General features: G+C 32.4%; 2 protein-coding genes and 1 pseudogene across 2 annotated transcripts; 1 reads left to right on the forward strand and 2 right to left on the reverse strand.

The window, feature by feature from the left end:
- Nucleotides 1–2,355: 2,355 nt before the first annotated feature.
- LOC114404860 lies at nucleotides 2,356–4,750 on the forward strand (annotated as a pseudogene).
- A 3,740-nt stretch (nucleotides 4,751–8,490) lies between these two features.
- LOC114406036 (dirigent protein 22-like) lies at nucleotides 8,491–9,386 on the reverse strand. The gene has a single exon (XM_028368579.1). The coding sequence runs from the start codon at nucleotides 9,206–9,208 to the stop codon at nucleotides 8,642–8,644; it is 567 nt and encodes a 188-aa protein (XP_028224380.1). The 5' UTR covers nucleotides 9,209–9,386; the 3' UTR covers nucleotides 8,491–8,641.
- Nucleotides 9,387–20,925: 11,539 nt separating this feature from the next.
- LOC114406037 (dirigent protein 22-like) lies at nucleotides 20,926–21,843 on the reverse strand. Its single transcript, XM_028368580.1, has one exon. It carries the CDS (start codon nucleotides 21,824–21,826, stop codon nucleotides 21,170–21,172), a length of 657 nt encoding a protein of 218 aa, XP_028224381.1. The 5' UTR covers nucleotides 21,827–21,843; the 3' UTR covers nucleotides 20,926–21,169.
- Between the last annotated feature and the right edge of the window lie 4,238 nt (nucleotides 21,844–26,081).

Raw genomic sequence — 26,081 nt, forward strand, 5'->3', positions numbered from 1 at the left:
AACCGTCTTAGAAAGTGATTTGTTTTAAGGCTTTCTAAGGCAGTTGTTGCTAAAATCATCTTAGAAAGTTGGACATACTAAGATGGTTATAGGCAAAACAGTCTTAGTATGTCCTTTGTTTTGAAAGTTTTCTAAGGCGGTTGTTGTTTAAACTGTCTTAGAAAGTTAGACATACTAAGACGGTTATCTAACAACCGTCTTAGTATGTCATTTATTTGTGAGACTTTCTAAGGCGATTGTTGTTAAAATCGTCTTAGAAAGGGAGACATACTAAGACGGTTTAAGTTATAACAGTCTTAGTATGTCCTTTGTTTGTAACACTTTCTAAAGCGATTATTCATAAAATCGTCTTAGAAAGTGAGACATACTAAGACGGTTTTCCAACAACCATCTTAGAATCATTTATTTTTTTTTTAATTTTTTTGGTGCGACTCTACTTTTTTAAGTGGTGTTTTAATTATTCTATACATTGATTTGAAGCAAAATAGTTTACATAATAAAAGAATTTACATAATTAATGAAAGAATTTACATCATTTTGAAGAATTGTAAAATCGTTTAATCACATAATAAAAGAATTTACATAATTAATCATAGTCTACAGTTTTGCAAGAATTTAAAATTATTATGCAATATCTAACATTGCTAACTTCAGTTGTAAGTTGTCCACAAATTACAAACTTTGACAACACAACTTTCATAAAGCAGTGCTGAAACCTCCCTCACCATGTAATGAGTCCATAATTAAGGGCAGATGCAATAAATCCCTGAACAAACAAGGACATTGATTAAAAGTTGATATAAGGATCACCGAGTGTTTATCAAATAAAAATAAAATAAATGTCACTTAGTTCTAAAATGCTAGAACAAACAATTTTATATTCTTCTCAACACCAGCAAGAAAAGATTAGTTACATAAAATGTTTAAAAATCAAAATACATTTAAAAAAATTGTGAGCATAACTACATTATACTTTGACAGATTTCACTGAATGGTAACATAAATTCATCAATCAAACTATTTTCATAAAAGCATTCACCTCTCACACTTCATTTGCAAGCAGTTCATTACACATGTATATGCAGTTCATTTGCAAGCGTTCACCTCTCACAGTTCATTACACAGGTATATGCAGTTCATATGCATAAATACATGATACTTTGACTAGCAAATAAAATTAGGTACTAGATAAATATAGGCAACAAGCAGCATGCAAGTATCATTGAAGATCTTGTGGCAACACCAAAACAAAATGATATTAAACATTGCCTTAACAAACACAGATTATACAATATACAATCAATCCGGATTGTTTTAACACAATTTATACAATCTTAAAATTAGAGTAATTAAGTGTCTAACTATACCAGTTAGGTAACAAAACATACCTTAAACATAATAACACTAGCCACAATGGTAAATGTTGTGAACATAACATAATATATGGGAGATACCATTGCCGTATTAAAAGTATCCAGTGCCTGATTGCAGAAATGAAAAAAATATTATCACATGAATTTATATAAAATAATTATTTTTTCTATAAATATCACATCTCTGTAGTGTTTTGTATTGGATGAAAAAGTTTGAAACAAGCCATTCTTTTATTTATTCATAAAGCCAAAAAATCCAATGTTGAACAAAATAATTAATTAGACTTTAAAGAATTTTTTTAGGCAACTTTAAAGAATTGGTAAAGCTTAATACATGTATTCTATCTATTAAATCAATATTTTTATAAATATATCTATAATTATGGACACAATTCACCTTAAACCTATACCTACCTATAACTTTAAAATAAATGCATCATATTCAATTGTTTTTTGATGATGGGGTTTCTTGTTGTCAAATAACATTTGTAGAGAGGAAGAGGATTGTGAAGATGCCAAACTAAAACCCAATGATAGAAGTTTCAGGACCTACTTAAGCAATGAAGAGATAGACACAAACTCTCAAATTGATTCTTCTGAAGTAAGGTTTCACTCATTGGGGCTAGGAGCCTTGGAATCACTTTGGCTTGTTTATGTATCCTGGTCTACAAAACAAAAAATAACTTTTCCTTTCTGTCTGAACATTCTTTCTTTGAAGATTGATGTGGGGGGAGGAAGGGATTGGTATCTCTATATTTTACCATCATGTTTCATAATTGAAAATTTCCTCAATATATAAACTCAACAGTCATGTCCTTTGTAAGTGCAAAGGTTATCTGCTTTCTTTCCTTCTGTGGAAATTATTAAACTTCCTCTTTCTATGTTTCACAGGATGTGTCTGCCAAAGCAAACACCAATGGAGCTGCACTGAGTGCTGATTGTAGAACATCTAGTGGTTCTGACATTACATTGTCAAGTTCTGATGCCAGTTTCGGACTTGATATTGCTTTCTACATTTAGAACAGTGGAAAGAAATGAGCTGGTGAGTGAAATTGGTTTATTGAAGAAGGAGGCAGAAAGGTCACTTGATGAGCTAACTAGGATGAAGAATCTCAAGTATGAAAAAGAGATGGTGGGTACAGTGTTGCAGTCAGAATTAGAAGCACTTTGATGATTTCATCTAAATTCATAAATTGTTTTGTCTATTGTTTGTCAAAACAAAGGAAAATAGAGATTCTTAAAATAACTTATTATGTCATCATTTTCTACCATGTTCTTCTATGTCATTTCTATGATACTAAAAAAATTGATAACTATCTCACTAAACCACTTGTTTTCAAAGTGTTGAGAGTCAACTTACTATCAAAGAAGCCAATAAGATTTACTCTTCAGTATATGAGCTCGGCCCACATGTTCTTATTGTTAAGAAAAAGTGTTTGTTATCTGTTGTAAAGTATATATATATATATATATATATATATATATATATATATATATATATATCGCCTATTTACAACAAAGCCACTACACCCTTTTCTAACAAAGCTGAATCCCACTCCCTACTTAACCTCCTATTTAAGCTATACCCGTCTTTCCATACTCTCTAACTAGTAACTAACTGCTAATATTTGGGAATCTCTAGACTACATATCAAGCAACAATGTAATAAATGAGGACATAAGTTTCAGAATCACATACATACCTCGAAATAGGCTACTAACTAAAGCTTTGCTTGCGGTGACACTGCAGATGAATGGATGAGTGTAACTTCAGTCCAACAACTAGTTGTCTACTTCTATCCTCAACAGACTACGCATCGTTTGACAGTACAACCTAAACACAATAAAAATAATTTACAGCCACACCAGGAGTACAGTTTTGTAACAAATAAAAATGAAACACAAAGCCACATTATGAGATGAGTTAACAATACAAAGCCAGAATTTTAAGTTCAAATCCAAATTTCCTCACGCCTCAATTTAGCAACACAAGCAACGTTGGCAGTGCCTATCAACTCAAATTCAGTAGGTGTGCTGTGAAATTAATAACGGGTCCTCTCATCATTCTGACCCCCAAACCACCCCCAATTCCCAAACATTGTCACCTCTTTCATCAACTTTGGATTTTTAAATCCATCTGAACTCTGAATAACTAAATTTCATTTACTATCTATACTTGTTTGTTCTGTTAGGTATGGGAAAAAAATTAAATGGTTGGTGTAATAAATTTTTTTAGGTAAAAAAATTACTATTTGTAGTGGAGTTATGAGTTTTGAACTTAATTTATGGGTTTTGTTATATTAATTTCATGATTGGCCTGCTCTTAATTTTTTTACTGCCAAAGACAGGTTCAATGGTTGTCAACAAAAACCAGAATTTCTTTTGGGGGTCTAGCTCTTAGGATTTTAGAAGAGACACTTAGTAGTGTTGGCTCACTTGAATCAGTCGTGGACTTGAAGTAAAAAAAGTGTGGTTGGTTAATTTTGTGTCTTTTTTCTACACTCTGCTCACATATACAGGCCTTTTGTGTTTTCTCTATATTCCTAACTGAAAAACATACGGCAAAATTGCTAGACTTTTTGTTTTCTTCAGATTAGACTCTATGGGTTGACTAGTGAGTTGATGGGGTTCTTCAGCATCACAAATAACGGTTTAACTAGAAGGCATTATGAGAAATTGCATACTTAATAAATATAAATGAATTTGATGCTTGGTTTTAGAGATCTAGTCTACCAAGTATGAAACAATTATCATGCATTTGGACCGGTCCATGACAATTGTCTGACTTGTGCTCAACATTTGGAATTTAGACCACATTTATTTGACCTGAAGCACTTCCAAAACTCTATCCTTCTTCAATTGCTCTCAATCACAAGACATGTTTCCAGCTACCATCCCCACTAGAAACTGGCAGAAACTGGCAGCCAACTTAGAATCACTGGAGTTTAGATCACTTGAGGTCTCATTGGAGACATCCCCTCAAGTGTTGGTGTCCTCAAGAACATCCAATCACTAGTAATATTAGAAAATAGTGTAACAGGTGAATTACCATCAAGCATTGGCAATCTCATGAAGTTGAAGAAGCTTGTTCTTGTTGGAAACTATCTTACTGGTAGAATTCCAGATGCTTTTTATGGGCTAAATGAGTTATTAATCTTTCAGTTAAGTAGCAGTTCATTATCTGGCTCTTTGCCTTTGACACTTGGGAGGTTAACTTCAGCGTTGAAGCTTGATGTCAGCAACAACCACCTTGAAGGGAATCTTCTAAATGAATTTGCTAATCTTAACAATTTGACCCTTATGGACCTTAGGAATAATAGGTTCACTAGAGGGTTGACCCTTATGCCACCACTACGCAAGGCTTTGCTCTCTGGTTGATGTTCTGAGCAAACACCACTGAAGCAAATAGAAACAAAAAAAAAAAACAAAACAAGATAGAAAAGAGCACCCTTCTGAAACCAAGGTACAAGAGTGGAGCCAATTTGTTCCTCCAAGATCTAAAGGGCCAGGCTGCTAGCTAGCTTCAATCAAAATTAAGACCAGGATATATAATACTAATACAGATTGGGTCTGAGCCTAACCAGCAAAGTTATGAATCAATCAGGGAAGAGAGAGAGAGACACAAAGAGGAGTAGAATGTCATAGGCTAAGGCTAGTGAAATGGTTTTATAGTTTGTATTTGTACCATAACTATTACCACTAATGGTAGTTGGATATACCTAACGAATACTCTTAACTCATTGATTAAACAACAAAAAAATGTTAATAAAATTTACACATAAATTATATAATCTGATATATATATATATATATATATATATATATATATATATATATATATATATATATATATATATATTATTTTGTTAATCTATATCTCTAAACATATTCGATAACATTTGTCATACTGATTTATGGGGCCATACATAATTACATTTGAGAGACAAGCAAACAAATGTAGTGACATTGAAAATATTTATTGCATAAGTGGGAAGGTGCACAGGGAGGCAGACACAATGTAGACTTCCCTCACAACTACGTGGTTTCTACTATCAATAACTAATAATGATATACTACAATAAATTCTTTGAATAACATGACTCTCTTATGTCTTAAGAAATTGTTATAAACTTAAATACTTATGTTAGATTTATCGATCCTTTGCCTATTTGCTCATCTTGCTTACCCTTTTTGCCTTTGACCAATTATGGGCGCATCTGGGAATTCTTTTCTGTGCACAGTTATTGGTGGATATCAGTATATTATATTTCTACAAATTAAAAATTGTTTGTAAGCAGCATTTTGGAAGAGAACTCTGTTATACCCCCCCCCCCCCCCCAAATAAATAAATCAAAGTTACTCTAGTTCCAATAACATATATATATTTATATTATATATCACTCTTGCCAAGTGTCAAACATAGGGATACACTCCAATAACATATATATATATTTATATTATATATCACTCTTGCCAAGAATCATCCGTGTATGTAAGTGTTAATACAACAAGTATCACGGGGGCACGTGCCTGCACATTGCAGGGGATGTTGTCTGGTAAAAAAGGTTCTCAGCAACTTGTTAGTTATTGTATCAGAATTCAACCATATAGATGATTAGTATTTTTGTATAGATCCCTTGAGAAATTGTTTGTTTGACACAAAGCATGGATATTTTCCATTTTCTGCTAACTGTTTGGCAAAGAAAACGTGGTGGCTCCCACACTGCACAAACTGTAAAGTCACATACTCTAGGCCTGTATTGCACAAACTATATTGCATCTAGGAATTCTTTTCTGTGCACCGTTATTGGTGGATATTAGTATATTATATTTCTACAAATTAAAAATTGTTTGTAAGCAGCATTTTGGAAGAGAACTCTATTATACCCCCCCCCCCCCCCAAATAAATAAATCAAAGTTACTCTAGTTCCAAAATAAGCATAACAAATAGTTTGGAACAAAATTCCATGGTACAATACAAACATAGTCATTTAAATAGCAACGATAGAGATAGCACTTACGTCCCAGAGAAAGCCAAGATACCAGCTGTTAGAAGGCCTCCAAACTGCAAAAAACAAAATGATAACTTGATGAGTCAAAAAACAAGTAGATGTTTTCATTTCACAAACACTCTACACTACAATGAATATACCATAGCAAAATAGCATTTTTTTTTCAAAGTGGCAAAAAGGGAACAGAAAGTAGGAAAATTGGGAAATGTGAACTCACAACATTAGGGTGTTTTGTAATTGGGGGGCAACTAAGGCAGCTGTGTGAACCAAATCGTAAAGCGAAGCTGTGTGCCAAACCTTCACAAACAGATTCCAATTAAAATAAGCTTTATGATGCAATAGAAATCAAAATGAAATGGGAAAAAGGAAAGTGTAGAAAGAAAGAGACATCTTTGTAAGCAGGGTTTTGGGCTACTCTTACTCACAAAGGTTACCAATGTCTACCATCTGATTGCAGAATTTATCTCAAAGGATGTACAGTTTAATGAATCAAAAATTCACTACCGTACCCTATTTTCTTCAAACCCTAACCCTATTATAGCTGACCAATCAAATCCAACTCCTCTCACAACTTTAATAAAAATGAGACTTTGACTTTACAGTATTTCTCTGTGAAGCTTAGAAACACAAGTCAGGGTTGTCGACATATATTACCTGTTTCACGAAGTGAGTACAGGTGTGCGTGTCCAACCACTTTTGATGCCTTGTAACCTAATAACGAGAAACACCAACCTAGGGTTTGAGGTACACAATGTGGGTGGTTCAAGGTCAGGTTCATGGACATGCACAATGTAAAAACCCGTTGTTGTGGGTGAGGTTCAGGAACATGCATAGGGTTTGAGGTTCAGTGTGGGTGAGGTTTAGAAAGAATGGTTGAGGAGAAAATGAAAGTGTCTGAGACAATGGCTGAGGGGCGCGTTGCGGGTTTAGGCCTTTTTAATATATGTAATACTACGACGGTCGTAACTCGAAACCCGTTGTTGTCTTCACTCTACTTAATTACAATAATGCCACCTGCAGACATTCTAAGGTGGTTATTTTATAACCGCCTTAGAATGTACGACGTAAAAACTAATTTTTTTCTCCTTAATTACAATATTGCCACCGCGCCTTCTTCTACATCGTTTATGGAGAACCGTCATAGATATCGCGACTTAAAAACCTACTTTTGTAGTAGTGAATGATTTGGAAAATAATACTTATAACTTTGTATAAGTTAAAGTATAATTTGATAATTTATCATCTTGAGCTAGTCTCCATGATAAATTGACGAACCACTATAAAAATACATTATATTTTTTTTTATATTTATTGTTATCATCTATTTAACTAACTTGTATCTCAAACAATCTATTTATCTTGTTCTTTTTTTTAAGGATGACAATTGATACTTTTTACAGTGATTCAAACTTGAATCGATGCAGAAAGTATTTTATAAATTAATTTCAAGTCTAATATAGAATAAAGTCCCACTTTTAACATTACCTGGATCTATATTAGTTCATTAATTGAAGAAGAGAGCTCTAGATAATTGTTGTAGAAAGCTTTAACTTGGTATTTGCTCACCCCCAAATACAATTATTAATAATAAATAAAAATAGAAAAATTTAAAATAACAATAAAATTTTCTGTAGAAATCATTTAGTTTAAATAAATTTTTAGTCTTATAAAATATATTTTATTTTAGCCCTTTAAAATTTGTCTTCGGTTTTAATCTCCGCAAACTTTAAATATTTTTGCTGCAATCCTTGTCATCATTAAGTAACAATGTTAATTATGACATAACAATGTAGTCCATTAATTTATCCCATCCCTCAAATCATGAAAAAAATCTTTAAATTAAGTATTAAAGTTAAAAAATTGTTATATTATGGAAATCAAAAGGTAATTTAAGTCAAATTATTCTAAATTTACTGAATTGTATCGGAATATGAACGTCCACCCCAATTTTGGAGTATATAGGTAGAGGAAAGAGAATGATAAGAATTAAAAGAAAAAGAAAAGAGAGAAACTGAAACATATATAATAAGTACATAATGTGATTCCATGACATTATTAATAAGAAATAAAACACTTATAGTAAGAATCAAGATCCAACTCGTTAAATTTGCCCAAACATGACTTTATTCCATGACACCACGTGCCCTCATCAAAAGATCGAGGAAACTTAAATAGAAACAAAGTGACAAACATCAAAGCCATGACAGCACATCAATATGAAAAAAAGAAAAGAAAACTAAAACACATTCAACATTCATCAATAGTAAATATACACGTCGAACTGAAACGTGTTATCCCTCGTTTGGGGATCAAAACTGAGAGAGCTGGTCTCCATATACCCAGTGGCAAATTTGAAGACCCCACTTCCACCAACAATGGGCAACTCCCTCACCTTCTCCGATTGGGACATCCTCCCAGCGAACGTGATGGTGCTGCCGTTGTACTTCCCTTGTGTCAATGCGAAGTTGAAAATCTGCAAAATATCAACCTGCGTTTGCGACGTGGAGGCAAACAAGCCCTCGGCTTTTCCGACAACCTTGGAGTAAACCTCGGGTCCCACAGTTAAAGCGTTGTCGTAGACCCCAAGCGTACCAAAGAATGTGGTTGTGTTGTATTTGAGGAGTGAGGGAATGATTCTAACCGCTGTGGGGTTTTCTCCGGTGAAGACTTCGTGCCAGTAGAATCTGAAGTGGCTTAGGGTTTTCTTGTGCTTTATGCCTATGGACTTTGGGTCTAGTGTGCCCACAAAGCCTGTGTATTCTGCTGAGATGGTTAGGGTTAAGGTGGAGAGGAGAAGGAGGGATTTGAGGAACTGGGTAGCCATGGTTCTTTGGTGGGTGTTAATTGGAGGAAGTGGATTGGGCGAAGAGAGTGATATGAATGCAAGGATATTTATATGGTGGGAGAAGCATCGGAGTAGGTGATTTGGGTTTGAGCTTAGTGATTCAATCTAATTAACTAACACCATAGTTTGAGGGACAATTGATTGGAGACACTATGATAATGTTTTGAAGTTTGAATGAATCCTACTATATACCGAGATCAAGTATACGAGATCAAGTATACTAGTTGAAATTCTTTTTTTGGATATGCTCACTCTAACTTATGTTTTTACTCGTGACTTTTTCTCGTTCAATACTCATAACTATGAGTGACCAAAGTTTTTACGGCCAATATCGACATAAATTATTTTTCACTGACATTGGCCGAGGTATTTTTGGTCAGAATTTTTTTGTATGATGTCAAACAAAGTTATTTTTTGCCGATATCGGCTAAGATTTTTTTTAGATGATGTTGGTTAGGGTTATTTTCTCACTGACGTCAGTCATGGAAAATTTTTGCTAACGTCGGCCGATGATTTTTTTGGTCGTTGTTATCTAGATTTTTTCAGTTAATGTTGATCAATCATTTTATGGCCGACATTGGCTAGATTTTTTCTACTGACATCGGTCATGACTAACTTTTGAGTAGACATCTGTTAGGGTTTTTCAGCTGACGTCAGTTAGATTTTTCAAGCCAACATCAGTCAAAGCTATTTTTTAGCCAATATCGGCTAAGGTTATTTTTTTAGCCGATGTTAGCTAGGGTGTTTTGGTTGATGTCAACTAGATTTTCTTAGCCGACGTCCGTTAGGATTTTTTTGCTGACATCGACTAGGGTTTTTTGGCTGACATCAACTAGAGCTATTTCTTAATCACATTAATTAGCTTGTTTTTTGGTTGATGTTGGCTAGGGTTTTTTCTACTAACACCAGTTAGGTATTTTTGACCGACATCGGGCATGACTATTTTTAGTCGACATCGACCTAGGTTCTTACAGTCGACATCCACTAGAGATTTTTCGGTGAACATCAGTCAAAGCTATTTTTTAGCCAACATTAGTCAATGCTATTTTATAGCCGATGTTGTGTAGGGTTTTTTGTCTGACATTGGTCAGAGCTGTTTTTTAGCCAACTTCGATAAGGGATTTTTTGGCCAACGTTGACCCATGATGTTTTTCAGCCGACATCGGATAGGTTCTATTGGTCAGCATCGACCAAGCTATTTTTTAGCCAATATTAGGTAGATTTTTTTTATCAACACCTGCTAGAATTTTTTAGGCCAACATTGTCTAAAAATAACCTTAGTTAATGTCATTCAAAAAGATCCTAGCTGGTATCGGTCAAACAAACCCTAGCCGACGTTGGTAAAAGAATCTAGCCAACATCGGCTGAAAAATAAACTTAACAAACGTTAGCCAAAAAATAACCTTGACTAACGTCAACTGACAAATATTCTCGAATCCTATTTGATGTCGACCGAAAAATAACCTTGGTTGATGCCGGTTGAAAAACATCACCAATTGTGGTCAGGCAAAACAATCCTAATTAAAATTATTGAAAATATTTTTTAATTAATATTTTAAAATTAGATTGTGTTTATTTTCTATAAAGATTAATATTAAAATTTCATCTATTTAAAATATAAAATTGAAATTTTGCATATGAAGAAAATTGAATTATCTTATCCAAACAAAGAATTTAAAATGAAAAAAATTTGAATTAATTTATCCAAATAAAACCTTTAAAAATAAAATAAAAAATTAAAAGCAAAACAATTCAAATTCTAAAAATTTTAAATTCCTTAAAATTTTGAAATTCCAATCCAAATACAAGATTATCATTTTGTTTGACTAGGCTTAATCGGTGATCGAATAGTCAGAGAAACCAACAGAGGTGAGATTTATTTGAGGTATGAATTGCGATGATCATGACCAGAATCGCCCGCCTCATGTTTGATTCTTTATTATATTTTATGGGAAAATTATGGCTGAACAACCTTATATACTTGACACTTAATAGAGATACAGAAAGAAGAGATATACATAGAAATAATGTACTATTAATTAGTGTTTATAGTAAAACTATGTTGACATATCATTACTTATTACGACATCTAGGGGTGGGAATAAGTCAGGCCAGACCAGACTTTAAAAGGCCTGAGCCTAGCCTACGATAAATTTTTGAGGCCAGAGTCTGACCTATAGCCTATCAAAGGCTTTTTATTTTAGCTCGGTCTGGCCTTTTTAAAGGTCTAACCTGGCCTGATAGTCTTTTTAAAAGCTTTTTTATATTTGTTTGTTTTAGGGTAGAAACGTAATAGGAAAGTTAATGGAAAAGGAAACATTAACCAGAATAGGAAAGCCAATAAAAATAATGAGTAATATAAAGGGACACATTACTCACACCTAAATTGTAATTAAAGTCTTACTTGATTATAGGAATGAAAGTTATGCAGCAATAATTTGTAATCAAAGTCTGTTGGTTTCAAAAAAAAATTAATTGTACCCAAAAAATAATATAAATATAAACTGGTACCAAAAAAAATATAAATATATATACATATATATAGGCCGGCCTATCAGGCTTATAAGGTTTTTTAATAAGCTTAAGCCTTGTCTATTTAATTTAATAGGCTTTTTAAAAAAGCCTAAACTTAATCTTTTAATTAAATAGGTCAGTTCAGACCAAACTTTATGTAGGTCAGATCGTAAGTCCTTGTAGGCCAATCTGACTTATTCCCACCCCTAACGACATCATGTTTGATTGTTGGTGTGTCATTAATTTTCAATTCTTCTAAACAAATACGAAATTCTGACTAAATCAAACTATGAGTGTTGACTATGAATTAATTAATTTATTAAATTATGGACGGGCCACTTGATTGACGTAAGCTCGATTATTATAAGGACCTCCGGCTCCCACTTAAAAAATGGAATATTTATTTCTGAAAAAACTACTTTTTTTATTACAGGGAAAACCTAAATCCGTTGTATAGCAATATAAATTTTAAATATATAGTAAGCGATTTAATAATGTTTTATTAAGTATAAAATGAAAAGTAAATGGGATGTATCTTTCAAATAAAAAGTAAATGAGATGTAGAATAAAAAAAAAATAAAAGATATCACCATTATGTCATTATTGTGTTTGCAGAAAATTATATTTTAAACTAATCAAAAGCTTGGTGAAATTTAATATATCAAATTAGTTTAAAAAGATAATTTTATAGTTAATTGAAAAAAAAATGTTAACTAATAATAATCTCTTTATAAACTTATTACTATGAACTAATAATATCTTTTATATATATATATATATATATATATATATATATATATATATATATATATATATTAAATCCAACTAATATCTAATAGTTTAGTACTCTTGGTCCTTCTAGCGCTGTTTACAAAAGTTAAATCTCACATGTGAAGAGTTAACCAAATCATTAAGAAGATATTAATAGTGTAATGCTACAGTTTGAGTCAGATCGATGGGTGAAGATTTAAGAATATTTAATTGAATGAATTCTTTAAAGTATGGCAATATATATAACCGTGGTTAGAGGAGTTAAAAAGATGATAAAAGAAGCTACGACCATTTAGATTCTGCTTATATATCTTAAAAACAAAAAGATTAGAGAAATTGACGTGATAAATTCATATCCAATGCTTCAACTTTTACATAAAAATAGATATATACTATATAAAGTACTAAGCAATACAGGATTGATTATGTACGTACGATTTTTCAAATAAAATAAAAGGTATTTAACTTCAATTTTATGTAAGAAAACCTAGAAATATGAATTCTAAAATATTTTTTATCCAAATATATTACAAAAGTTTTTTAAGGAGGGGGGTTGCAAAGATATATAATAAACAAAGAGATTATATATATATATATATATATATATATATATATATATATATATATATATATATATATATATATATATATATATATATATATATATATATATACACGCGCGCGTAGAATAACATAAGCAAATTAGGATACTTGCTACATGGTTCTTTAAGAGGGATTAAAGTATATGCTTAGATTAGTTTAGGTTTGATGATTGCCTTCTGCTTTGTCAACTTTCTTTGTGTATTTGTTTCATTTGTAATGTTGTTGAACATTGAGAGACTCTGAGTGGCATTTAAGGCTAGTCTTTTACTTAGTTATTTATATTTAGTATGTATGAGTGCATGAATGCATAGCATGTGATATGCCCTAGCTTAAAAACCTTTTTGGAACCCTTCAAAACCTCAAAAAATATTTGAATACTTAACCAACAGGGAATAATTTTTTTTTTTTTTTTATCTTTCAGACAAGTACTCAAATATTTTTTTATCTAAATGAAAAGTATTTGAATACTTCTGATCTAGATTAAAAAAATATAAATTGTATTCTATGCTTTAAAAATCATAACAAATATCATTCTATTAGCTTTGAAAATTGGGGAAATCATTTTCTAAGGAAAGATTAAGATACCTGCTTTGGAAGATTGCTACAAATGCGTTAGCGTTACAAATAATACCAATGTGGCGAGAAAATTGAGACACTTTGCTGAAAATGATACTTCCTTATAAGGAGACCATTTATCATATTTTCAGGCTATGTTCAACTTCTAATCTGATTTGGCAAAAGCTGTTGGTAGATCCCCCGCAGTATGATTTTTACCATATTAATTTTAAAGATTGGTCGAGGCACAATTTATTGCCTACATATATGAATTTAAAGTGGAACTTAATTTTGTGGTTACCTTGAATTATTTATGGCGTTTTAGAAAGACTTAAATTTAAATATGTTTTTTCTTATTTCTAATAAATATTTGAATTTTGTGATTGATTTTTAATATATTGATGATCACAGACTCTGAATTTACCATCATTCTTCACCACTTTAAAATTATGCATGACATAAGTAGAATTTTCCTTCAAATCAGCCTTCCAAGACTTTAGCTGATCTTGTTTACAAACAACATGGATTTCATCTCCCTATAATATACAAACCATATGAATAGCTGATTGAATGGTCAATAATATAGCAATGCAAAGAACCGGAAAAACCATACATTAGAATCAACAATAACCATTTTAGCCTGTTCGAACTTACGGGGGATCCCAATGAACCAAAGATCAGTGATCCTTACAGCAAGTTTAAGAGTTTCTCTTAAACCATCAATCGACTTAATCTTATCAGGAGAACATGTCATAACTCTGCATAAAATTGCTTGCTCCTAAATCTATGATGTAGTAAATGGAAAAACCTGAGCAACAGTGATTATAAAAATAGATGATAAGATAAGATCTCAACATATAGGGAAACCAATAAAAGTGTCCCTCAAACACTCTCTAAATCCAAAGGCAACAAAAAAATTAAAGCCTGGTCATATCAACAAACACTAACAGACGAAAAGCAAACATGCATAGGCATCCAGGCGTGTTACTGCAAAAACAATATCTTACTCCTATCACAACCAAATGCAACACCTGACAAAACACAAACTGAAAGACAAATGGAACCCAGCATAGTCAGCAAAGAAACAAAAAACAAACTGGAAAAAGCAGCCGAATGAAGAAACACACGGGGAAAGCCAAACTGGAAAAAGCAACCGATGAATCAACCTTAAGTCTGGCAACAACCAGTAAGGAGTCAAAAGCAAGCATGCATAAACATACAACAACTTTGCTGCAAAACTATTACCTTCACTTCCCACAACCAAACTGAACAACAGTGGAAAGCCAAATTGGAAAACAAAACACTCAGTCAAAAACAAACTAGGAAAGTTACCAACAAAGCAAAAAGAAAGCTAAAAAATTACACAAAAAGGCAAAAAAACAGATCCAGCCACCGCAAAAGCAGTCATGCAAAACATACAAAAAAACTCACAGATTAAAATGCAGGATCAACCAAAAGGCAACGAACTTTGTAAACCCAAAAGCAACAAAAAACCTCATAATAAAGAAGAAGATAAGAGTCACACTTGAATATCAGCCAGGAAAAATTAAACCTCTGTTGTGCCAACAAACAGTAATATAGGAAAAGCAAGCATGCATAAATATCCAACACCATCACTCGAAAAAGATTATCTTACTCTTGTCACAACCAAACGGAACACCTGACAAAACGCAAACTGAAAGACAAAGCAAACTCAGCAAAGTCGGCAAAGAAGCAAAAACAAATTGAAAAAAACAATCGAAAAAAGGCACACTCAACAATAATAGAACATGAATCAACCTTAAGTCTCTAAACAACAAATATAAGAAGTGAAACGCAAGCATGCATAAACAAACAACAACGTTGCTGCAAAAGTATTACCTTCACTTCACCCAACCAAACCAAACAACGCAGCAAACCCAAAGTGCGAAACAAACCCAACTCAGGCAAAAACAAAGTAGGAAAGTTAGCAAAGAACCAAAAAGAAAGCTGGAAAATAGCACAAAAAAGGCACTAAAACAGATGTAGGCACGACAAAAACATCCATGCATATGCATAAAATACAAAAAAACTTATACCTTAAAATGCAGAAGCAATAGAACTAGAAAAGCTAGGAAGTAAAAGTGTAACATCACATTTTTTTCGTAAATAAATTTTAAAACCTTTTTAGTAAAAATAAATAAATAAATATAGAGCAAATAATAGGCTGAGTATCCTAGGTATAAATAGCTATGTTAAGTCAGGTGTCTCCTCTTTGCCTCATTTTCGTTTTTCTCTTTTCTCCTCTCAAAACCCTTTCTTTTCCCGCAGCGCACCAAACCTGTCTCAGAAAAATGACGATCTCGGACTCATTCACCGTTGGATTGTCATGAAATTTAAACACCAGGTTTGAAACTCAATTCTCAGAATTCTCACCGTTGGGAATTTTAAAATCATGTCTGAGATTAGAGGAAAACCCTTCGAATTGTAGCCTTTTATTTTCTCGCAAAAACCCAAAAATATCTTGGTAAAACTACGATTCCAGATTCGTTAACCGTTGGATTGTAGTCAAATTTGGACATGTTGTTAGAAATTCAATTGCGCACACTTTCACCGTTGGGATTTGCGAGATAATACTCATGGAGAGAGGAAAAAACTGGAGGAATCTCAGGGAACCACTAGAGATGCTGCTATCGCTGGCTGAAGATACGTGAGCCCGCTTAGAGGTAAGGGATGAGTTATTCACAATTGAGGATTAGTGAGAACATGTGTAGGGATCCTTAGAGTATCAATTGGAATAGGTTTTGGGGTGTTTCCATCATTTTTTATTCTATCCTTATAGTTATAATTGTGAATCATATATGTTTGACAAATCAATTGTTGTGAAATTGATATGCTATTGTGTTGAGCGTGAACCCTATAAATCGAGCATTTTTATAATTAACATGAATTGATGAAATAAAGTAAGGAGGAATTTAGAGTGAGATATTGATTTTTTATTTTCTCTTTTTCTTGCTTTTTAGGTTTTTTATATATAATTTAAAAATTAATATCATAATTGAAATTGACCAAATTGTTCATATAATTATTTAGAATTTGTGCATTGAAAGTTTACTTTGAAATTTGTTATTCATTATGATGTATGCTAGTTTATATATATAGAAGTATGTATTTATATTAATAATTTATGTAAATAATATTGTAGAGTGTTATAGTATGATTCCAAAAAATTATTAAGTGTTGGAGTTTTAGAATATTATGGTTAAATTTGATGAACATGTGTATGTTGTACCTTATGAATATCATTAGGAATATTATGAGATGGTTGATGTGACGTTATGAGATGTTAAAGTGTGGGCATGATATTCGATTGTGCATAAGTGGATGTGTTTAACACTTGATGTTACATTAATTATATTATGAGCTATGAATTATACAATAACCCGACCAATGTTTATGCCCAGTGTTAAAGAGAAAGTGTAGGTTCCTAGTTAGGAACCAGTGTTAAATTATAGCGCAATGTGTTAAACGTGTTTGAAACATGAGTGTGAGGTCGTGGTATTGTGTAATTCATGAGCAGTGTTTATAAATGGAATATGTGATGAATTGTGGAATAACATGTTGCTTTGAGATTATAATATTGTTTTTGAGATTGAGTATAAGTGTAAAGTTGAACATGTGTTAATTTGTGAGATACGTGTAAACATGTGATGGTGGATTGTGACACTATGAGATGTGAAATTGTGAATGAGTTTTAGTTGTGGATAAGTGTGTAGTTAACACTTGATGTGAAATTACTTGTGTTGTAAGCTATTAATTGTACAATAACCCGACCAGTGTTATCTTGAGAAAAGTGTTGATGCACAGTGTTAAAGAGAAAATGTAGGTTTCCTATTTAGGAACCAATGTTAAATCGTAGCGTAATTGTGTTGAACGTATTTAAAACACGAGTGTAAGGTTGTGGGTATTGTAAAATTCATGAGCAGTGTCTGCATGCAAAAATTATTTTAGGGTTGGACCTGAATCAGGAGGGAGAGGCCTTGACGGACTCTTCGGAGTGTAGGCCTTGCGGGTCACCGGGTTTGAGTGCTCCTTTAAGCCTATGCTGATCCCATATGGTTGGAGTATTCTCGCAAAACATCGTGACCCTGACTGGTCTCGCTATGATCTTACTTAGTGAGAGTGACCTGACAAACCCATTGTGTGGTGTGTCTTGTTATGTACTCCTAAGTGCCCCAAGGTGGTTTTTCACTGACATGGTACCACATTGCATATAGGTTTGAGTCTTAGCATAACTGTTGCATACGCTTGCTAATTGTTTATTATGAAATTGATGTGTTATTATGTCTTGATCAGAGTGTGTGATTCTTGTGTAATGTGATTGATTGTTGAAAAGTGTGATTGATGATTGAAAGACAAATTTCAAATGACAAAGTGGTGGAATTATGTTTAAGTAAGTTTTATTTTATTTATATGATATGTATATCTAGTTGTCTTGCTTCTCTATTAGTTAGGAATGTGATAACTCACTCCCTGTGTGTTGTTTGTGTTTGGATCCTGTGATGATCTTGAACTTTGTGTTCGGGATAGCAGATGACTAGGTGAATTGTTTTCAAGGAACCTTGTGCTGAAGGACGTCAAGACACAACGCTCTGATAGGATGTGACATTGGGGTATAAGGTTTTATATTAATTGTATGAAGTCTTAGACGACCTTGTTTGAGCCAATGACTTTATTATTTATTTGGACAAGTTTGAATATGATGTAGAAGAAAGTGATTGTGAACCTTTTATCTCTTTGAAAGACTTGTATTTAAAAATGTTTTTTAAAAAATACTTTTAATTAATATTTGATTTTTTATTCTTTTGTTAGTATATATGTGAGAGGTAGAGGGTGTTACAAAAAGGAAGCAAATGAAAATGATACAAAGCACCACCCTAAAACCACAATCACAGAATGATACAAAACAACAACCCAAAACCATAATAACCGGAAAGCTTTAATCATAAAACCATGTGGTTCAGCAAAAGAGTGACAAACTCACAAACTGGTTAAACATCTCAACGTGGCAGAAAAAAAAGGCAACACAACAAGCAGGTGGCAGAAAACAAAGCAACAGGTGGCACAAAACCAAGCCAAAGCTAGAGGGATATAAAATGACCAAAAAGCCAAGAAAATGGACATGTGTCAAATTATTGGGTAGGGGCACAACAGTAATTTTCCTGGTATTCTCTTTTAATATATAGTATATAGATAAGTAAAAGTATCCATAGGTATAAGTCTTTATAAATTTTACTTACTCTAAACATTGGTAAGTATAAGTTCTTTTATTTTTACCTACATATAAAGATAAGTACAAGTCATTTTGTTTTTACTTATATTAAATACTATGTAGGTATGTATAAGTTTATTTGAGTTCTATGTGGACTAGGCATGGCACCCGCGTGGGGCAGGGGCAGGGAGTACTCACCCGTTCCTTGTCCTCGTCCCCGAACCTTACCCTATTCCCTGTGGTGGGGATATTTTTTGTCCCGTCCCCATTCCCTGTCCCATTCCTTGGCTCCACGTGGGGACCTTTGGAGACCCCGTTTTACATTAAAAAAATGTCAAAATTATAAAAAAAATATAATTCTTTTGTTTTATCTCAATTTTTCAACAATAATAAATTTAAGGTTTAATTCTAAGTTTAAAACATGATTAAAAATACCAAAATAAATCAATAATAATAATAATAAAATCATACAAGCATAAAAACATCCAAGAAATATCCAAGTACACATTAGGATTTGGGTAATGTTTGTGTCTTTGTGACTTGTGAGATATTACTTATATATATGATAATTTTATTTTATATTTTTTACTAGTAAAATACTATATTAACCTTTATATTTATATTATACATATTATAAGTTATGAGAGTATATAGGTAAAATTCTATATACGCAGGGATACGAGGACCCTGCGGGGCGGGGAACATAGTCTCTGTCCCCGAATTAGCTGTGGGGGATTTTTCATATTCATCCCCGTTCCAGTGAAAAAATTTTCTCCGATCACAGGGTTCCAAATGGGGTAGTCCCCGCGGAGATCCCCTAATTACAGGGAGAATTGTCATGCCTAACGTGGACTAAATTATGTCTATAGGTAAAAATGATTATAGTTAGATGATAATTTTCTTGTGGTGATATAATTAATCTGTTATGATTTCAGGATCTTCACAAGAAAGATAAAAAAGAAAAGTCAACAAAAGCTTCACCTACCACGTCTCCAAAGGTATGAATATATACTTCCTTTTGCTAAAATGTAAATATGAGTTTTACATCCGTCTTATATACAAGACAATAATCAGTACTATCCGTTACCCTTAACCAAATTATGTGATTTTGGTATAAATATGAAGAGGATTTATTTTCCACAAATATCTGAGTTGTTTGTTTGAAGAGACTTGTAAAATTATTTGGGTTTAAGCAAGCAATGATTTGGAAAATAATACTTATAACTTTGTACAAGTATAATTTGATAGTATACCAATAATTGAGCTAGTCTCAATGATAAGTTGACGAACTACTATATTTTTTTATATTTATTGATTTATTGTTATCATCTATTTAACTAACCTTGTATCTCAAACAATCTATTTATCTTGTTCTTTTTTTATAAGGATGACAATTGATACTTTTTACACTGGTTCAAACTTGAATCGATGCAGAAATTATTTTATAAATTAATTTTAAGTCTGATATAGAATAAAGTCTCTCTTTTAACGTTACCTGGATCTATATTAGTTCATTAATTGAAGAAGACAACTCTAGATAATTGTTGTAGAAAGCTCCAACTTGGTATTTGTTCACCTCCAAATATAATTATTAATAATAATTAATAAAAATAGAAAAAGTTAAAATAACAATAAAATTTTCTGTAAAAATTATTTAATTTAAATAAATTTTTAGTCTTATAAAATATATTTTATTTTAGTCCTTTAAAATTTGTCTTCGGTTTTAATCTCCGGAAACTTTAACTATTTTTGCTGCAATCTTGTCATCATTAAGTAACAATGTTACTTATGACATAGCAATGTAGTCCATTAATTTTACTCCATCCCTCAAATCATGAAAAAAATCTTTAAATTAAGTATCAAAGTTAAAAACTTGTTATATTATGGAAATCAAAATGTAGTTAATTTAAGTCCAATTATTCTAAATTTACTGAATTGTATCGGAATTTGAACATACATACACCCCAATTTTGGAGTATATGGGTAGAGGAAAGAGAAAGATAAGAATTAAAAGAAAAAGAAAAGAGAGAAACTGAAACATATATAATAAGTACATAATGTGAGTCCATGACATTATTAATAAGAAATAAAAGTAAGAATCATGATCCAACTCATTAAATTTGCCCAAACATGACTTTATTCCATGACACCACGTGCCCCCATCAAAAGAGGAAACTTAAATAGAAACAAAGTGACAAACATCAAAGTCGTGACAGCACATCAATGTGAAAAAAAGAAAAGAAAAAAAAAAACACATTCAACATTCATCAATAGTAAATATACACGTCGAACTGAACCGTGTTATTCCTCGTTTGGGGATCAAAACTGAGAGTCCTGGACTCAATATACCCAGTGGCAAATTTGAAGACCCCACTTCCACCAACAATGGGCAACTCCCTCACCTTCTCCGAGAGGGGGCTCCTCCCAGTGAACGTGATGGTGCTGCCGTTGTACTTCCCTTGTGTCAATGCGAAGTTGAAAATCAGCAAAAGATCCAACTGCGTTTGCGACGTGGAGGCAAACAAGCCCTCGGCTTTTCCGACAACCTTGGAGTAAACCTCGGGTCCCACAGTTAAAGCGTTGTCGAAGATCCCAACCGAACCAAAGGTTGTGGTTGTGTTGTATTTGGGGAGTGCGGGAATGATTCTAACCGATGTGGGGTTTTCTCCGCTGAAGACTTCGTGCCAGTAGAATCTGAAGTGGCTTAGGGTTTTCTTGTGCTTTATGCCTATGGACTTTGGGTCTATTGTGCCCACAAAGCCTGTGTATTCTGCTGAGATGGTTAGGGTTAAGGTGGAGAGGAGAAGGAGGGATTTGAGGAACTGGGTAGCCATGGTTCTTTGGTGGGTGTTATAATTGGAGGAAGTGGATTGGGTGAAGAGAGTGATATGAATGCAAGGATATTTATAAGGTGGGAGAAGCATCGGAGTAGGTGGATTTGGGTTTGAGCTTCTCTTGCTAGCTGTGAGTGATTCAATCTAATTAACTAACACCTTAGTTTGAGGGACAATTGACTGGAGACATTATATTATGATAATGTTTTGAAGTTTGAATGAATCGTACTATATACCGATCAAGTATACTTTTTTAATTTATCATATTATTAATACAAGTATCTAATGATTTTACAGCTAACTAATATTCATCTAAAACCTGACTAATCATAATTTTTGATTTTTAATTTATTTATTTTTATCTACAAATTAATGTTTGAAATTTTAAATTAATGTTACAACTCAAGTATATTTTTTCTATTTCTATGTTATATTGATACAAATTAAGTATATATCTAATTATTTTGCATACAAGTAATATTCATTTAGAATTAATCTGATAGATTATTTTTACTAAAAATTTCTCTTTTAATTATATTTTTTACAAATTAAGTTTAAATACGAGACTTTACCGGAATATGAGTCAGTACCATCAGACCAACCAGTTGGTATTACTTAAGTAGAATATGCCTCAATAAAATATTTCCCCATATTATAAAAACATTTATCGTTTTGTTTGACGAGGCTTAATCAGTGATCGAATAGTCAGAGAAACCAACAGAGGTGAGACTTATCTGAGGTATGAATTGCGATGATCATTGACCAGAATCGCCCGCCTCATGTTTGATTCTTTATTATATTTTATGGGAGAAAATTATGGCTGAACAGCCTTATATACTTGACACTTAATAGAGATACAGAAAGATGAGATATACATAGAAATAATGTACTATTAATTAGTGTTTATAGTAAAACTATGTTGACATATCATTACTTATTATTACGACGTCATGTTTGATTGTTGGTTGGTGTGTCATTAATTTTTAATTCTTCTAAACAAATACGAAATTCTGACTAAATCAAACTATGAGTGTTGACTATGAATTAATTAATTTATTAAATTATGGATGGGCCACCTTGATTGACGTAAGCTCGATTATTATAAGGACCTCCGGCTCCCACTTAAAAAATGGAATATTTATTTCTGAAAAAACTACTTTTTTTATTACAGGGAAAACCTAAATCCGTTGTAAAGCAATATAAATTTTAAATATATAGTAAGCGATTTAATAATGTTTTATTAAGTATAAAATGAGAAGTAAATGGGATGTATCTTTCAAATAAAAAGTAAATGAGATGTAGAATAAAAAAAAATCAAAGATATCATTATTATGTCATTATTGTGTTTGCAGAAAATTATATTTTAAACTAATCAAAAGCTTCGTGAAATTTAATATATCAAATTAGTTTAATTAGCTAATTTTATAGTTAATTGAAAAAAAGTGTTAACTAATAATAATCTCTTTATAAACTTATTATTATGAACTAATAATATCTTTTTATTTATATATATTGGATCCAACTAATATCTAATAGTTTAGTACTCTTGGTCCTTCTAGCGCTGTTTACAAAAAGTTAATTAAATCTCACATGTGAAGAGTTAACCAAATTATTAAGAAGATATTAATAGTGTAATGCTACAGTTTGAGTCAGATCGATTGGTGAAGATTTAAGAATATTTAATTGAATGAATTCTTTAAAGTATGGCAATATATATAACCGTGGTTAGAGGAGTTAAAAAGATGATAAAAGAAGCTAAGATCATTTAGATTCTGCTTATATACCTTAAAAACAAAAAGATTAGAGAAATTGACGTGATAAATTCATATCCGTTGCTTCAACTTTTACATAAAAATAGATATATAAATCAGTGTTTTCTTGAGCTGCAGCACGGTCTTCTACATGTCTGCTGGTCTATTGGTGGAGTGAAATTCAAATTGAATATGGAGAGGTGATCGTAGGCAAGAAAATTTATGGTTATGGACTCATAAATTTCTAATTCTTTCCTGAATCTTGTCAACTCTCAGCAAAGTAACATTTCCCTTTGTGTTGCCTCAGTTGGATTTCATAAGTGGCCCCATCATATTTAAATTGCACGAATTTTGGATAGTCTGGCTATCATTGTTGGTGGTAGAACACTGGTATTTTTATCGTGTCCTGAAAGGAAGAATACAACGTTAAGCAAAAGAAAAACAATATCCAATATAGTGTTGTAAAAGTAGGCAAAGTAGGCATTTTATTTTACCCTGTCACAATGGAATACTACTCTAAACTGCAATATTAATGGGCGGCTGATAATTGGACTTCTGATCTGAAATGAGAGACCATTTGAAAATGCAGAAGTTAGCATTTGAGTATATTGTGTTAGTAAGAGAAGTTATGTTTGTTGATGTTGGAAAGAAATAGAGGCCACGGTTTGATAATATTAAAATTAGAGGTATAAATCAGTGTTTGAAAATGTACAGAAAAGAACATGTATATTAATCAATTTGATTGGCACAACATAATAGGAAGCAGTTGACAGAGTTTGGGAAAAAAAAATAGAAGGCAAGAAAATTAATATTTGCAGACCTTAATTGTGCTGTTGATGAAATTGAATACTAATTGAGTTTAAGTTCTTTAACATGTGACTATTAGGATGGCGGAATATTAATCAAAATAAAACAACAGCACCAAATAGAAAGGTAGAAAATGGAAGTCATGGAAGAAGGTTTCAGAGTTTTGAATGAATATAATGAAAAAAACATAATATACAATGCATATAAGACATCGTCAATACGAAAATCGAAGCAAAAGCAGTACAACCAAATGTCTAATTTGTGCATATCCAAGGAAACAAAAGATCAAAGCATATGGTAATGCATTTCAGCACTGATGAAATGCAAGAAGTTTGAGTGTGCAACATGTGGACGAAGGTTGATAATAATCAAAACAGCTAGGAAGGTGAATACAACTAGTGCAAATAAGACAAATAAAAGGGTGCAAAATGAAAGTCATAGAAGAAGCTTTGAGATTTTTGAATCAGCATCATGAAAACTTCATGCTTAAGTAATTAAGTGCAAAGAACAAAAGATTAGCTATGATTCAAGTATCCAAGTAAGTTATTAATATAGGTGAATTAAATCCAACCAAAACTAGTAGAGCCAAATGTCTAATTTGTGATGATAATGGATTTTAGCATTGATGAAATGGAAGAAGTTTGACTGGCCAATATGTGGACATAGATTGAACAATTACACAGGCAAAGATATATATTATATATATGTATGTGGTCTAAGATCACACCATGTCAATGTGAGTATCAGTTAATTTTTGCTGGTATTTATTTTCTTTTTTTGATTAAGGAAATGTCAAAACAGAAGATGCATATTACATGGTCTCTAAAACATAATCATTCGAATATGCAGGAAATAAACACAACCTGACATCACTACCCAATGTCTAAGATAACACTATGTCAATGTGAGTATCAATTGTTTTTTTTTTCTAGAATAGGTTTTATTATTCTTATCAAGGAAATGTTAAAACAGAACATGCATATTAGATGATGTGTAAGGCATAACCAATCGAATACCCAGGAAATAAAGACAATATGATACCACCAGCAAAAAACATCCATAAGTACCTAAACATACAGAAAATCAAAGAATGTTCTAGATCTCCAAAATGAAAACATCTAGAGTGATCAAAGGATGACATGCAGAAAGAACTGAAATAGAAGGCGTGAAAAATGGGAACTATTCTAAAATGAGATATAATTCAGAAGTGCAGCTCAATTTAAGCAATAAAATCGTGTGTCCATGGAAAAACAATTTGGGACATGAAACAAAATTTTGTAACTATTCTTGCAAGTCACTGTGGATAGACAACGATGGATGCAAACCTAGAAACCACAAATATGTGTGTCCTAAATTAGAAGCGGGCAAATGGCAAAACCTCATGGCAAGATGAGCAATTTAGATGCGGGGTATGAATGAAAGATGAAATCAAAAGCAAGGAAAAAATAATGACATGAATAGACATAATTTGTGAGTATTTTGTTTATACTCACCTCGTTGGAGCCAGCTGATGACTACGAATTCATGGTGCCGGGATGTGTGAAGGACTGGTTTGTGTAAACCTGAAATGGAGGGTGCAGGTTAAAGTGTTGTGTTTTGGTGGTCTGAAGTAGCAGGTACAGAAGATTAATTGCTGGCTTTTGCAAGGATTTAACTTGCAGCAACTCAACAGGTTTTGGAATTGTGGAGCATTGCAGACTACCTGTGAAAATTGGACGTGAATAGGCAGTTCACTCATTATAAAGCTAGTCAGTGATCTAAGCGGGTGAAGAGGTTTTTTGATTGAT

Source organism: Glycine soja, chromosome 3 (assembly GCF_004193775.1).
Source record: "Glycine soja cultivar W05 chromosome 3, ASM419377v2, whole genome shotgun sequence".
NCBI classification, from domain to species: Eukaryota; Viridiplantae; Streptophyta; class Magnoliopsida; order Fabales; family Fabaceae; genus Glycine; species Glycine soja.

Coding starts and splice junctions, on each gene's coding strand:
- LOC114406036 (XM_028368579.1), bottom strand. CDS start 9,208: ATGGCTACCCAGTTCCTCAAATCCCTCCTTCTCCTCTCCACCTTAACC.
- LOC114406037 (XM_028368580.1), bottom strand. CDS start 21,826: ATGCTTCTCCCACCTTATAAATATCCTTGCATTCATATCACTCTCTTC.